Raw genomic sequence first — 16,641 nt, 5'->3', positions numbered from 1 at the left:
CAAAATATGAATGTCACCAAGCTTGAATTCAGTGTTGTGAAAGGTAGGGAGACAGAAAGTAAGTCATGCAAACCTGGAGATTGCCTCGTCTTTGGAGAGGCTGAGGGTGTTTGGGGGAGGCACGGTGAGCACATAAACAACCAGTTAGATCAAATGCAGTTAGCTGTGAAGTTGTGTGTTACAAAGTAGTTCAGGAAGATGAGGAGAGCCTCAGTATAGTGAACTGTGGGGTTAGTGCTCCAGAGCAGGAGGATTTCCAAGACCAGGGTAAATATTGAGAGCCTCCCTTTCTGCTTTTAAGCGTGCACACACGTGACCATTGCCTTAGGACACCTGTGTTACCATTGGACAGGCGTACTGCCGCAGTCAAACGTCCCATCCAGCACTGTCCCCAGAGAGGGCCAGCATGCGGCTGGGCGCTTGGCACCAGAAGCAAAGTGAGAGCCCCTTGGGGCTCGCCACACACACCCCCGCCCCCACCTCACTGGGTCAGTGAAAAAACACAGTCAGAATAGTAGTATGTCACACATGTGACCAGGAGAAAAGCCAAACAGAACAGAAGGTCATCTTTTGACACATTCGTTGTGTTAGTCTCTCTGCTGCTGCTGCTAAGTCGCTTCACTCATGTCCGACTCTGTGCGACCCCATAGACGGCAGCCCACCAGGCTCCCCGTCCCTGGGATTCTCCAGGCAATCCTGGAGTGGGTTGCCATTTCCTTCTCCAATGCATGAAAGTGAAAAGTGAAAGTGAAGTCGCTCAGTGGTGTCCAACTCTTTGCGACCCTATGGATTGGGGCCCACCGGGTTCCTCTATTCATAGGATTTTCCAGGCAAGAATACTGGAGTGCGTTGCCATTTCCTTCTCCATTTGACACATTTACCCTCCGTGTAAACACTATGCTAGTTTCTCTCCTGCTCTGCCATTACCGCTCACACAAGTTTGGTCTCCACCTGCTGCATCCTGTCTATATGCTTACCACCCACTGACGCCTTCTTCAAAATCCATTCCAAGTGCACAAAGAGGGCACTGGTAGAGTTTTCTTTTAAGATATTCAAAGACATGAGACTATGAAATAAAACCTGGGGCTTCCCAGGTGGCGCTAGTGGTAAAGAATCCACCGTCAATGCAAGAGACTTAAGAGGTGTGAGTTTGATCTCTGAATCAGAAAGATCCTCTGAAGGAGGGCATGGCAACCCACTGCAATATACTTGCCTGGAGAATGCCATGGACAGAGGAACCTGGCAAGTTATGGTCCATATGGCTCTTTGTGACCCCATGAACCACAGCTTGCCAGGTTCCTCTGTCCATGGGGTCACAAAGAGCCGAAACCAACTGAAGCAACTTAGCACACAGATGAAATGAAACACAGAAGTCCCCCTTCCCTTCTCCTAATTCACGCATGACCTCAGAAGTGAAAACTACAGTTAAAATTTTGGTGGCTATCTGTTCATTTACATCCACAAATGTAACCCTGTCACACACACACATCCATTGCCTTTGTACATGCTCTTGCTGTTCCATCACTAAATCACGTCCAATTTTGCAACCCCATGGACTGCAGCACATCATGCTTCCCTATCTTTATCCTTCACTATCTCCAAGAGTTTGCTCAAACTTATGTCCATTGATTTGATGATGCCATTCAACCATCTCATCCTCTGTTGCTTCTTTATCCTCCTACCCTCAGTCTTTCCCAGCATCAGGGTTTTTTCCAGTGAGTTGGCTCTTAGCATCAGGTGGCCAAAGTATTGAAGCTTAAGCTTCAGCATCAGTCCTTCCAATGAATATTCAGGGTTGATTTCAATTAGGTTTGATTAGTTTGATCTTCTCACTCTCCAAGGGACTCTCAAGAGTCTTCTCCAGCACCATAGTCTGAAAGCATTGATTTTTTTGCACTCAGCCTTCTTTATGGTCCAACTCACACATCCATACATAGCTACTGGAAAAACCATGGTTTTGACTATATGGATGTTTGTCGGCAAAATGATGTCTCTTCTTTTTAATATGCTGTCGAGATTTGTCATAGCTTTTCTTCCAAGGAACAAGTGTCTTTTAATTTCATGGCTGCAGTCACTGTCCACAGTGATTTTGGAGCCAAGAAAAGAAAACCTGTCACTGTGTCCCTTTTTTCCCCATCTATTTGACATGGAGTGATGGGACCAGATACCCCGGTCTTAGTTTTTTGAATGTTGAGTTTTCAGCCAGATTTTTCACTCTCTTCTTTCATGCTCATCAAGAGGCTCTTTAGTTCCTCTTCACTTTCTGCCATTAGAGTGGTATCATCTGCATATCGGATATTGTTGATATTTCTCCTGGCAATCTTGATTCCAGGTTGTACTTCATCCAGCCTGGCATTTCACATGATGTACTCTGTATATAGCATTATATAATGTTCTGTAATTGCTTTTTTTATTATGTCCTAGAGATCTTTCCGGTTACTATACATAGATTATATATCGGCCATGCTGTTTTTTAAATGGCTGAGCAGTAAAAATTCATTCTGATGCATTAATCCATTTGCCCTTGATTGACCTTTAGGTTTTTTTCAATTTTTTAATTTTTTTAAACAATGCTTCAGTGCATCTTTTGTGCAAATGTTGATGTGTGCACATGGGTGTGCACATGATGTGTGTATGAGTGTCCCCACAGGATAGAGTCTTTGATGGAGAGAAGCTGGATCAGAATGTATGCAATTCTTACATTTTAAGTATGCCAGTATATTGCCAAGAAAATGAAAAAGCTTCACCAATGTATATACTTACCAGTAGGGGTTCATTTTCCCACACGCTTGCTAAGACTAAACACTTTATTTATTTTTCTAATTTTCTGGGTGAAAAATAGCATCTTGTTTTAATCTTCATTGACTTGGTAATGTTCTACCTAAATTCTGAATTTACCTACAAGGTAAAATACAATTTAATTTGTAGAAAATTGACACTTTTGCAATTTGAGTTACCTAATCCTGGAATTTGATATGCTTCCACATTTATCCAGATCTTCCCTTATCCCCTTTGGTGATGACTTGTTCTCTAAATTCATTTTATAAATTACTAGCTGTTTATAATATTTACTAGCTAAATATTTAATATTTTTTATTGATCTAGAAGGTTGGATGATTTATCATTATAGTTTTTGCCAGTTACAGTTGTTCTAGAGCACTTTTCTCAAGCAGGAATTTCCATGAACATTCTTATTTAATATCACAATATTCCTAAGAAGGAAATACAGCCCCATTGCACAGATAAGGGGCTTCCCAGGTGGCTCAGACAGTGAAGAATCTGCCAGCAATGCAGGAGACACAGGCCACATGGGTTTGGTCCCTGGGTCGGGAAGATCCCCTGGAGGAGGATATGACAACTCACTCCCGTATACTTGTCCAGAGAATCCCCTGGACAAAGGAGACTGGTGAGTTACAGTCCATAGGGTCCCAAAGAATCAGACAAGACTGCATGACTAAGGAAACTGAGGCTCTATTGGGCTCTCCTTGTATCCTCTGTTATGCTGATAGGAAGTCGCAGTACTGAGATGTGTGTATTATCCTTCTGGAAGTTGTCTCCCATCCCTGCCCACCACCAGTTTTTATCACTCCGCGCCTTCCTGGGTCTCGCCCTTCTCTCTCTCTTGCTGTGTCTTTTGCTGACCCTCTTCCCTTACTTCCCTGCCGGAGCGTAATTGAGCATCAGTTCCCATAAAGGATCCCTCGACATGCCCAGCTTGGTCCCCAGAGCTCTGCCTCCAGCTCCACTTGTGTTATCCACGCTGTCACCCAGCATGCTCAGGACTGAACTCCTGTCTTCCCTAAAGAAAAGACACCCCTGCCTAACTTCTCTGCTCCATCACTGCTACCACACTTCCATCAGACCCTTAGATCCAGGGCTTGGCGTGCTCCTCTCCCTCCAAGTCCTGTGGATCCTTTAGTTCACATGTATTTCACTCTGTGTCACTCATCTCCTCCCACAGCTGTCCCCATGCTTGGCCCAGGCCTTCCTGCTCATGCTCCAGAGTAGGGAGTGTGTTTAGTGAGGGCGTGAGTTCCCATCCCCATCACCAGGGTATCATGCTGGCTGGGGTGCTTCTAGTGCTGTGAACGCAAGCAGCCACCTCCCCTTGGTCCTCACTGTTTTCATCTGTAAACATGGGAATAATAAGAGACCCTGAATTGTGTGGTCTTTGTATAAAGTAAATGAGTCAAAACGTATGATGTTTGAGCCACGGTGGCTCACTGAGCTAAGAGGACCTAGAGGCTCTGATTAGAATTAGGATTCATAATCAGCCATGTCTGCAGCCACATTTCTCCTGTTTATAAAGACACCCATTCCACTGGGTTGAGAGTTTCCCTGGTGGGTCAGGTGGTAAGGAGTCTGCCTGCAATGCAGGAGCCTAGGGTTCAGTCCCTGGGTTGGGAAGATCCCCTGGAGAAGGGAATGGCAACCCACTTCAGTATTCTTGCCTGGAGAATTCCATGGACAGAGAAGCCTGGCAGGCTACAGTCCTTGCAGTTGCAAAGAGTTGGACACAAGTGAGGAAGTGACACCTTCATCTTCACTTCATTCCACTGTTAGAGCCCACCCTGCTTCAGGATAACCCCATCTCAGCTAGTGACATCTGCAGTGATTCGGTTTCCAAATAAGGTCACCTTCTGAGATCCTGGGGGTTACGACTTAACTCATGAATTTTGGCCTTACGGCTTCCCTGGTGGCTCAGTTGGTAAACAGTCTGCCTGCCATACAGGAGACCTGGGTTCAATCCCTGGGTCAGGAAGACCACCTGGAGGAAGAAATGGCAACCTATTCCACTATCCTTGCCTGAGAAATCCCATGGACAGAGCAGCCTGGTGGGCTACATACAGTCCATGGCATCTCAAGAGTTGGACAAGACTCAGCAACCAAACCACCACCATGAATTTTGGAGGGAACACCAAAACAACTGGTTGGATATCTTCTCATAAGGGGCAACTACTTTTTCTGCCATGTGTGTTAGTTGCTCAGACATGCCCAACTCTTTGCCACCCTGTGGACTGTAGCCCACCAGGCCCCTCTGTCCATGGAATTCTCCAGGCAAGAATACTGGAGTGGGTTGCCATTCCCACCTCTAGGAGATCTTTCCAACCCAGGGATCAAACCCATGTCTCCCAGATTGCAGGCAGATTCTTTACTGTCTGAGCCACTGGAGAAGCTTCTCTCTCATATGTGAAGCTTTTAACATAATTTTGTTACGCTGTAATTTTTATCAGCCACTCAATTGCTCTCCAGGTAAGAATATTGGAGTGGGTCGCCATGCCCTCCTCCAGGGGGTTTTCCTGACCCAGGTATTTAACCCACATTTCTTTTGTCTCCTTCATTGGCAGACAGGTTCTTTAGCACTAGGGCCACGTGGAAAGCCCAACTTCTATTTCAGTTAATGCTAATTTATCTTCCAAAATAAAGAAATATAAGATATTCACTCATAAGCTCATCTCATTTCTAGCACTATATATTCTTAGAACTTGAATTTTAATCTTGTGTTCCTCTCATTTTTCAGAAACTGTTATAAAAACTGTTTAGGAGAAAGCTCCGTTTCATTACACAGCATGGATGTCAATTGGAGGTGACAGGCACAGCTGATAAAAGTTTCATTGTGTTGTGCTACCAGTTGGCATCTTATTAGAAAAACCATCTGTTCTTTTAATTACTATTAACTCAGTTGAGATTGCAATAGCAAAAAAAAACAAAACAAACAAAAAAAAAAACCCTGAAGATATATTTCCAACTAAGTGAAAAATCAAACATACTTTAAAAATCTTACTGAAAATAATATTGTCTCTATTGAAGATCTAACAGCCTGACTGTATGGGAAAAAGCCAGAGAATGTCATAAAAGAATACTTAACATCAAAATCTTAAAATATGCTCATTTTCATGTAAGAATACATTATGGTCATTCCTAGAGGGGAAAATACTCTTTTATGTATTATACATAAGGAAGTTTCTTGTTGAAAGCTAAAGAGAAGAATTTTAGCTTTCTTTCTTTTAAATATTTGTTCATGAGATGAATGGATGGAACCCGTCCACCATGAATTGTATACAAAACATCTCTTACCCAGACTTAAGAAGAGATGTTTTGTATACAGTTCATGGTGGACGGGTTCCATCCTTTCATCTCATGAACAAATATTTTCAGGCAGCACAGCCAAGGACTGCTCTGTGTTATGGAGATGAAAAGTTGATGAAAACAATTCAAGTTCCTCCTGTTCTAGTTAGAGAAGTGTTAAAGCAATCTCAAACACCTTCAAGATGACTTCATGTAGATGTGATACAGTCAAGTGTTCGGAGCATGAGTGACCATGGATCAAGGATGTGGTTCACCTGGGATGATATTGCTGCAAAGTTACTTTGGGAATTGAGGCCAGACTTATGGGAAGAGACCGGGCAGATGGAGGTCTGGGCTCAGGGACCTTGAGGTCGAGTGGTTAGAAGAAGAACATTTCAGGGCACAGCATGAGAGAGAGAGTGCATGAATAACATGGCCAAACCTAAACCCTTGTGGAACCATGAATAACTGGGTCTAGTGGGACCACAGGATGCAGAAAGGTCTGATGGCAAATGGTTGCATGGCAAATGTGCTGATGGTAGCAGAAGTGGCAACAGAACATTAGAAGGCTGGGATCTTTCGAACTGGTGGTGCCCGGAGAGGCAAGTGAATGATTCAGAATATAGTTTAAGACAAGGAACAGAAGGAAATTCTGGTGGAAGATATATGCAGGGTGAAGAATGATTAATTTGAACAACTTCAGAATATGTCTCTTATGTTCAGATACTGGCAAACATGCTAGGGAATTGTTATTGTTATTCAGTTGCTAGGTTGTATTTGACTCTTTGCAACCCCATGGACTGAAGCACACCAAGCTCCTCTGTCCACTGTTTCCCAGAGTTTGCTCAAATTCATGTCATTTGAGGCTGTGATGCCATCCAACCATCTCATCCTCTGTCACCCCTTTCTTTTTCCTGCCCTCAGTCTTTCCCAGCATCAGGGTCTTTTCAAATGAGTCGGCTCTTCACATCAGGTGGCCAAAGTATTGGAGCTTCAGTTTCCACATCAGTCCTTCCAATGAATATTCAGGGTTGATTTCCTATAGGATTGACTGGTTGGATCATCTTGCTGTCCAAGGGACTTTCAATAGGCTTCTCCAGCACCACAGTTTGAAAACATAAATTCTTCGGTGCTCAGCCTTCTTTATGGTCCAACGCTAACATCTGTACATGACTACTGGAAAAACCATAGCTTTGACTATATGGACCTTTGTCCATAAAATGATGTCTCTGCCTTTTAATATGCTGTCTAGGTTTGTCATAACTTTCCTTCCAAGAAGCAAACATGACAGCAGATATTATTATTCAAATAACATCACAATGATGTTCGAGCCGGTCTCTGAGTTTCCATCTACTCTGGATCTGTATATGTGTCTACTCTTTTTTTTCCCCATCTTTTTGTCACTTAGTGTGCTGACTTGAGAACTTTTCTATGTGGGCAGTAAGTTCTGACCTTTTTCATTTTTGTTTCGGTTGTGCCACACAGCAAGTGGGATCTCAGAACCCTGAGCAGGGATAAAACACCTCCCCTGCCACCCCCATGCAGTGGTAGCTAGTGTGGAGTCTTAACCCCTGGACCACCAGGGCAGTCTGTATCCATCTACTGTCTCTCTGGTTTCTCTCTCATCCTTTCTACTGCAGAAAGGACTTCTGAAGTCAGTATCCTCACAGCCTCTTCCCCCCAGAGCCCCTTCCTCTCTCCCTTTCTGGGTCTTGTTTATATCTTTCTACCCCGTTAGTGCGTCGTGTGACACTGGCTCACGTAGTGTCGGGAAATATTTTGTCCGTGGTGACCCAGCTCCAATAGCAGAACGCTGATGTCAGATGCACCGTGATCATTTTCACTTGTGTGCTTTTTCTGACACACAAGGATTCCTCACATAGTAAGTACATCCATGAAGAGTCAGAAGTGAGCCCCACTGTGTAAGTGGATATGGACTCTTTCTTCACTGTTGCTTTAGGCAGGCCTGATGGCCTTCGGCAGCACTGGGTGCACCTGATGACTGGCCTCTCCTGGAAGATCAGCTGAGTAAGGCACATGACATTTACTTTTGTAGTGACCACCTTTAAAAGTTTTTTAATTGGAGGATAATTGCTTTACAATGGAGGGCTGGTTTCTGCTATACAACAACACAAATCAGACATAATTGTGTATCTGTATATATATATATATATATATATACACATATATATATATATCTCTCCCCTCTCCAATATCTCAATTGGATATATATATATATATATATCCCCTTTCTCTTAAGCCTCTGCATATATGTGTATGTACATATATGTGTATGTATGTATTTTTATATATGTATGTGTGTGTGTGTATACATATATATATATATATACCCCCTCTCCAGTATCTCAGTTGGATATATATATCCCCTCTCTCTTGAGCCTCCCTTGCCACCCCATCCTACCCCTCTAGGTCATCATAGAGCCCTGAGCTGAGCTCCCTGTGGTATACGGCTGCTTCCCACTAGCTGTCTATTTTACACATGGTAGCATATATACGGGCTTCCCTGGTGGCTCAGATGGTAAAGAATCCACTTGCCAATGCAGGAGACCCCAGTTCAATCCCTGGGTCGGGAAGATCCTCCTGAAAAGGGAATGGCTACCCACTCCAGTATTCTTGCCTGGAGAATCCCATGGACCGAGGAGCCTGGTGGGCTACAGTCCATGGGGTTGCAAAGAGTCAGACACAACTGAATGACTAACACTGTCAGTGGTACTGTCAATTCTTCCCACTGTCTCTTCTGTAGCTATTATTTTAGTGCATGGCTATCTTTGGATGGAATCTGTGTTAACCTCATCTTCAACAGTAGAACAAAGAGTGATTCACCATCTCTGTTTCATAGATGAACTATCCAAAGCTTAAAAAGTAGACTGTATTATCAAAGGTCACACAAAGTGATGTTGACAGATTTAGAATTCAGATACATTGGATTCCCAAACTCAGAAATTTTTTTCCTCCACATTGAGGAATCTTTTCAGGTGTTTGAGCTTGTTACTGTTGGTACCAGGGAAAGACCTTTTAATTTGATACTTTATAACAACACGGGAAAAAAAATAGCTGAGTAGATTGAGCAAGCAAATTAATAAAGGGTGTGTGTGTGTTAGTCATTCAGTTACGTCCTTTAGTCATTCAGTTACGTCCAACTCTTTGTGACCCCATAGACTGTAGCCCGTCAGACTCCTCTGTCCATGGAATTCTCCAGGCAAGAATACTGGAGTGTCAGAGGGCCAGAGAGATTGAGTTCAGGTCCTGGTGACAAGATCACCAATCCAAGCCACTGGACCAGTTGATCAGGCCCTCACCCTTTGACTTTGCAGAAGTATTCCCACAAAGATGGAAAGTAGTGAAACGAGTAAAGTATTTATTTATTAGGAGGAAAAAGAGTACAGTATATGTGGATAGACAGAAGGGCTGACCCAGAAACAGAGAGTCCCTGAGTCACACCCTCATGCAGTTTGTATTACTTCTATGGGGCATTTCTTCCGGGTTTCCTCTCATCAGTCATTTTGGTTTGCCTGGTTCACGGTCCATATTTGGTGCATCTCGGAGCCCTCCCACGTGTGCACACACATCTCTCAGCCAAGAGGGATTCTCCCAAAGAGGCTTATGGGTAGTTAGCATCACTTAGCACCATTCCCCTTTGACCCCCCCAGGGGCCTCCTCTGCACACGTGTAGTCAGGGAGGTCTCCTGACTCTGAGAAATAAGTGGTCTGGGCAGGGCCCAGCTGCCTCTCCTAATTGTGCTGCTCTTCTTATTTTGGGGTTTCAGTCCACAGGAAATGAGTCTCCTATCACTTTATCCTGGGGCCCCCCCATCTACCTCCCGCCTCAGTTTTACATTTCTGGATAGATATAGTCCACTAGCCCTTGTGCTGAGCATAGCAAGGCTGGTAGTAAGCTGTGAGTTTTCTTCACTGGCATTAACACACCAACCAGCTCATGCCAATGAATGAACATTGGAGACCTGTGCCAGCACTCACCTGAAACCCATTTCTTCTGGGTTTAGGCAAGTTCTAAGAGCTTCGGTATGTCTGGTTTCTCGCTCTCAGCACACATCCTGAGTGCGTCCACAGGGATTGTGTCAGCAGAGAGAGGTTGCAGCTGAGAGCCTGGTCGTAAAGAGGGAACAGTGTGTGTTTGTGCGTGCTAAGTCGCTTCAGTCTTGTCCAACTCTTTGTGACCCCATGGACTGTAACCCACCAGGCTCCTCTGTCCAAGGGATTCTCCAGGCAAGAATAATGGAGTGTCTTGCTGAGCCCTTCTCCAGGGCATCTTCCTGATCCAAGGATTGAACCCTCATCTCCTTTATGTCTTCTGCCTTGGAGGGGGATTCTTTGCCACTAGTGCTACCTGGAAAACCCAGAGAGAACAGAGGAACTATTAAAGACAGAACCGGAGACTTGAACTCCTGGACCAATCAGTGCTTGTTGACAAGCCAAGATAGCTTCTGATATATCCATTTAATAACTGAGCATCGTGGCTCAATAATCTACAACTGCAATCATGACCCTAAATCCCAAAATCATTCACTATTGTTCAGTTGACTGCTTTACAGTATGTTTAACATGATAAACAAGATATGTGGACTATATTTTAGCAGTTTTTATATGTAAGGTGCTAATAATTTTCCAAGGAAAATAAAATTACTAACAAAAGTTTGGCTTTGCACAGTTGTCTGTTACCAGACAGTTCTGAGTAGTAAAGGGGCGTATATGTGTGTGTTTATTGCTATTAATATTTTGTGTTTTAATAATTGCCTATTTCAACAGAAGCACATTCTTCCATCTCATTTAAGGCTGTGAACAAATCCATCTTTTCCATATGATACAAAATCCTCTGCTGATGTAAGGCAGAAAGTGGGGTGCATTGAAAAGCAAGGGGGTGGTTGAGAAGATTCCTTGTCACCATGAAACCAAGACACCTGGTGTCCTAGTGACTTAGCTATGCCTCATTGTCCCAAGTGTTCCCTGCATCTTGGGAGTTTAGGCTGAACCCCAGGACTCTGGGTCTTTGTGGTCCTCTCCTAATCAGATTATTCTATTCTTCATCCTTATTTTAGGTTTTAAAATATTGATCAGTTTGGTGATGGGTTTCAATGAGAAATAAAGGGTTTAACAGAGATGGTTCAAATTAGCATGGGAATTCAGCCAACTCCTTCCTTCCCTGTGAATATCTCAGAAAATGTTACATACCAACAAGGTTCCCAATTCTCTGAAACACCATGTCTTTAGAGAGTCTATTTAGCGTGCTAAGTGGGTAAAAAGGAGTCAGCTATTGCAGGAGCCAAGTGAGTGATTAAATTAAATGTACCTGGAGAGTAGAGCGCTCTTAGGAATCAGCGGAGTAATGAGCGCAGGCTGCTGCTTCTGCAACCCTGAGCATCTCCTGACACCCAGAAGAGCCCTGCACACGAGGCTCCCCTTACATGTCACCACTGCTGATGGCCTGTCAGTTCTAGTGGAAAGACTCCGTCTTAGAGGGGTGACAGGAGCTAATAGTAGCTTTTTGTCCCTTATTTCTGTCTTTCACTCTGTACTTTAAAGTAACTGGTTATTAAAGTATTATGTAAGTATGCAAAATATATTGACAGGAAAAAAGTGTTTCAATTATACACAATATATACTGGTACGACCTGTTTGGCATGTGATGACAAATGACAGGTGGTAATTTTAGTTGCTGTTTTTAGGGGGAGGATAAAGCAAAAGTATCTAGAATATACATCATTCCCTTTTTCAGTTATTCTAATGTTTAGCATATTTATAGCATATTTTAAAATAAGTAACTAATTGTTAAAAAATTAATTTATTACTTAAAGGTATTTTATCTTTACTAGTTAATTGGTGTTCTTCCAGAAAGCTTACGCTGAATCAGTATTTGTTTTATGATTTTTTAAATTCATGTCCATTGAATTGCTTTCATATTGCATAAGAAGCAATAAGCTGTTTTTACTTTATCTGACAGTTGATCTATGAATAATTTACAGCTCTTATAAGAAATAACCATGAGATGGCTGTGAGAATTGTGTTCACAGCTTAAATATTTGAGACGTAAAATTAATGAAGTCAGGACTCCTGGCAAATTCTGATTAAAATAAACCAAAGGCCGTTTCAAATGAACCTAAGGAAAACAGTTGAAAAAAAATGTGAATTTTTGTCATTTTGGTCTTTTCCCAAAGAAACAAAATCACATTACCTTTCAGGTAGAATTGCATCAGATGCAGAACTTTTCCACAGGAAAGACTAACAGAAGGAAAGGTACAGAAGGAGTCGAGCATCCCCCCATATGAGTGCTGGAGCTCACCTAGGAATGTACTCCTTTGCTTTTATTTCGTGTATCACAAAAATTATCATTGAACAGTGAAAACTTATCTTTAGATATTTACATATCTTTAGATATTTTAGCATTAATTAGATATTAATTAGATAGAGACATTAAATATCTTTAGATATTTTTGAAGGGAAGAATCATCTTTATTCTCCTTTAAGCAACAATGATGCTTGATCTCTTAATACTGGCCATTTCTGTTCAAATTGAGTTATAGAGGCAAAACCCACAGGTCACAGAGAGCACGTTGTGTCCAGTGTTGATATGAAAGAGGAAGAGTTGGGTATCACTTTTTTCTCCCTGAGGTGAAAATGCTATCATCAGTAATTTCAGTAGTGATCAGAAAATAGCAGAGCTCTCTAAAACACTGAATATAGGAAGAATTGATCTTTATCCTAGAATATAAATGGAAGTGTTGGTTATTATTGAGGAAATAAGAAGTCTTTCCTGGGAAGGTTGTGGAATATATCATTGTTCTCTAGTCTAACATGTTTATGTTTTTATTGAAACACTTGAAATACATGATGTAAAAATTTATGAAAGTTCATACTCCCTTGTCATATTCTGAGAGAAAAGTGATGATCAAAGAAAATCTGCTAAATTAGCAGCATACCAATGATATGCCAACTTTCTTGCTCCTAAATAAATACATGACCTAAAAAATTAATTAATGAGACTAAGCTTTACAAGTATGCATTTATTGTGTAGTAAACTCACTGCTTTTGAGCAACTGAACTGAACTGATAATCACTGCTGCTGCTAAGTCACTTCAGTCGTGTCCGACTCTGTATGATCCCATAGACGGCAGCCCACCAGGCTCCCCTGTCCCTGGGATTCTCCAGGCAAGAACACTGGAGTGGGTTGCCATTTCCTTCTCCAGTGCATGAAAATGAAAAGTGAAAGTGAAGTCGCTCAGTCCTGTCCGGCTCTTAGTGACCCCATGGGCTGCAGCCTACCAGGCTCCTCCCTCCGTGGGATTTTCCAGGCAAGAGCACTGGAGTGGGGTGCCATTGCCTTCTCCAAGTATACTCACTAAAACCCCTTAATTTAGGGTAAAGAGTTAATATAGCTTGAACCCTTAAAGTAGCACACACACGAACGCAAAGAAACACACACATCTATTATTTGCCTTCCCATGAATTTCCTTCAGATGAAGAAAATCTATTCAGTGACTTTGTATGACTGGGTTGCTTCTGTTCTATTTTAATGGGGTAATCATTTTCTTCTATTTTAGGATCTAGATTTCTCATCACATCCACGGGCGCCTTGTATATTAAAGATGTACAGAATGAAGATGGATTGTATAACTACCGCTGTGTCACGCGGCACAGATACACCGGGGAGACCAGGCAAAGTAACAGCGCTAGACTTTTTGTATCAGGTAAAAACTCGTCGGCACTGAGATTTCTGTTTCTGTTTTCTTTCGTTAGTGCTCTGGGATGACTCTACTGAAATCATGGAACTCACAAATAAAATGAAGTCTGTACATCTGTCCCAAAATATTCTAGCAACTTCACGGTGTTTTAAATAAAAAAAAAAAAGGAAAAGAAAAACTTTACCTAATACAATACAATGCAAATACAGATATTTCAAGTGAAATAATAATTTCACCTACTGTAAAATTCCAAATTTCTTTGACCCTCTATTATTCCTACTTTTTTGACACTATCTACTCTTGCCATTGTTGTACGTTATGTCACCACAGCGCTTTCTACCCTGCAGAGGTCTTAGGGAACAGGACGTGGTCCTTGGAACACACCTCTTGTTCCCCATCTAGCAGTAGTGGAGACATTATCCACATTGACATTGAAGGGTGGGTTTGGTGGGGGTTGGGGGGAGATTCAAGAGGGAGGGAACATATGTATACTTATGGTAAATTCATGGTGTTGTATGGTGGAAGCCAACACAAAAATGTAAATCAACTATTCGCCAATAAAAAATTAAAAAATATAATATTCTATGCCCATTGGTTTAATACAGCTCCTTTTTTAAGACTATCTTACACATTTTTAAATATAGCATATACATTATAAAGTGAATATAATGATATTAATCATTAGCTAATAGTGATAATAATCATCATTAGTGAGTATAATAATGAGATTTTGAAATGTATATTGATTTGCAAATAAGCACTCAATTTAATGACTAAGGACTGTCTACGTTATATATCTTTTTTACCAATCAGTCAAAATAAAACAAAATCATGGAAATGAAAAAAAATAAGGTTAAAGAAATAGGCACAAATAAGCCTTCCAGGATTATTCTCAAGTGAAGGAAACCCAAAAGCAGTTTACTCCACTTTCATAAATATCTCAGTTTTGTGTCTCTTTTAATGGGAATTATACTTTGAGAAGATATTGACCTTTTGCAGAATCTTTACAGTTGGCTTGCTATTGACCCATCAGTCAGACAAATCAGCAATACATTTACACGTGATTGCATTAGCGCTCCATGCAGAAGTTTAGAAGTATAAAATGACCATCTCAGTATTAGAAATCAAATGTAAAATATATGACTTTTGCTCTTATAGTTTTAGAATGTAAAATTGATCCATGCAGTGAATAGCAATTTTATTTGTCGTGATGTTTTGTGTGGGAGACATGATAACAAGTTTTTAAGTGCTGGAGTAATTAGAACAACGTCACCTAACACCCACATACTGCCCTTGATAATGCTTTATCTGAATTCCTCTTCCCCATTTACATCCTTAAAATAGCCAACGCTCACCTGTCTTTTAAGGTTTAGGACAAACATAAGTCATAATTAATTGATTTTTTTCCCCCTCTGAACTTGAAAATAGTTTATCTTTACCTGTTCTTTTTCATATCAGTCTTTACTTTATCTCTTGTGTTATTAGTTATGACTTGTTGCCTCTGTTAAGGGCAAGAATAATCAGCACAGTAAAAAAAAAAATATGCTGGGTTATTTAAAAATGTAGAGAAAATGAATTATAAAATGAGTAGCCTCTATTATCTGTTCCATGGTGTTTTTAATAATAGACTTCCCTGATAGCTCAGTTGGTAAAGAATCTGCCTTTAATTCAGGAGACCCTGGTTCGATTCCTGCGTTGGGAAGATCTGTTGAAGAAGGGATAGGCCACCCACTCCAGTATTCTTGAGCTTCCCATGTGACTCAGCTGGTAAAGAGTCAGCCTGCAATGAGGGAGTCCTGGGTTCGATCCCAGGGTTGGAAAGATTCCCTGGAGAAGGGAAAGGCTATCCATTCCAGTATTCTGCTCTGGAGAATCCCATGGACTGTATAGTCCATGGAGTTGCAAAGAGTCGGACATGACTGAGCGACTTTCACTTTCACTTTCACGGTGATTTATTAAGAGCACAATGAAATATTCGTTCAGAATATCCTAGGAAAGGTCTTTTAGATTGAAGAGGAACTTTTTCATGACAATACTGAAGTAAGAAAGGAAACAGTCTTTGAGGAATGGTGGCATGGATCTGGGTATAAGATGAAACTGAGCTTAGCAGAAAGAAGCAGACATGTATTTCTCCATTAAGATAATGTGAATCAAGTGTTGATCATCTCAGGAGGCCATTTTTCTCTAAAATGAAACCTGGAAAAAAAGAAAACCTTAAAAAAAAAGGTGAGAAAAGAGAAAAAATATCCTTGTTTATCTCTAGATCATTAAGTACTGATTTCTCAGAGTTGAAATGGCAAATTTGCTTTTCTTAATCACAAGTTTAATTATTACTTTTTAAAGAATGTTTAACTGATGTTTCAAAAATAGGCAGCAGGACTCATGAGCATTGCTTGGGTCACCATAGAAGCGACGAGAGTCCATGAGATTGCCTCATGAGCATTTGTGCAGATCAGTAAGGAGCATCAGAACAGAAACTAGTGAAGGAACATCATACACTTGAACATCAGCAGAAAAGAACAGAGGAGATAAGACTGAACATTTGGGGTTAAAGGTGGTAGTTGTAAGAAGGGAGAAGTCAGCAGAGTCACACACCCAAAAGGCTCTTAAGAGAGTCTACTGCATATGGCAAATAGCTTGTGATGTTTTGGTCAGGGAAATTTCAGTAAAGTAGTTGAGGGAGGAAATAGTTGATGCTAGAACTTGGGAACATAGTCACTGAGTGAAGATTATATAGAGTTTAAGCTTTGAAGGATAACAGAAAATCATTTTATTTTAAATTAGATCTAAATTTTTAATAAATGTATACATGGGGTTTGCTAGTGGGGCTATGCTAGTAACAAGGTTTTTAATG

The 16,641-nt window shown here is 41.3% G+C and overlaps 1 protein-coding gene across 1 annotated transcript in view; it reads left to right on the top strand.

The window, feature by feature from the left end:
* DSCAM (DS cell adhesion molecule) overlaps positions 1–16,641 on the top strand; it is a 667,745-nt gene that overhangs the window by 319,885 nt on the left and 331,219 nt on the right. The window contains exon 4 of the mRNA XM_065943286.1: positions 13,647–13,793. Within this exon, the coding sequence (XP_065799358.1) occupies positions 13,647–13,793 (147 nt within the window). The remainder of the gene's footprint in view (positions 1–13,646; positions 13,794–16,641) is intronic.

The sequence above is a fragment of the Muntiacus reevesi genome, chromosome 8 (assembly GCF_963930625.1).
Source record: "Muntiacus reevesi chromosome 8, mMunRee1.1, whole genome shotgun sequence".
In the NCBI taxonomy this organism is placed as follows: Eukaryota; Metazoa; Chordata; class Mammalia; order Artiodactyla; family Cervidae; genus Muntiacus; species Muntiacus reevesi.
Note: the sequence above shows the minus strand (reverse complement) of the source record. Positions and strands in the feature narration are given on the sequence as shown.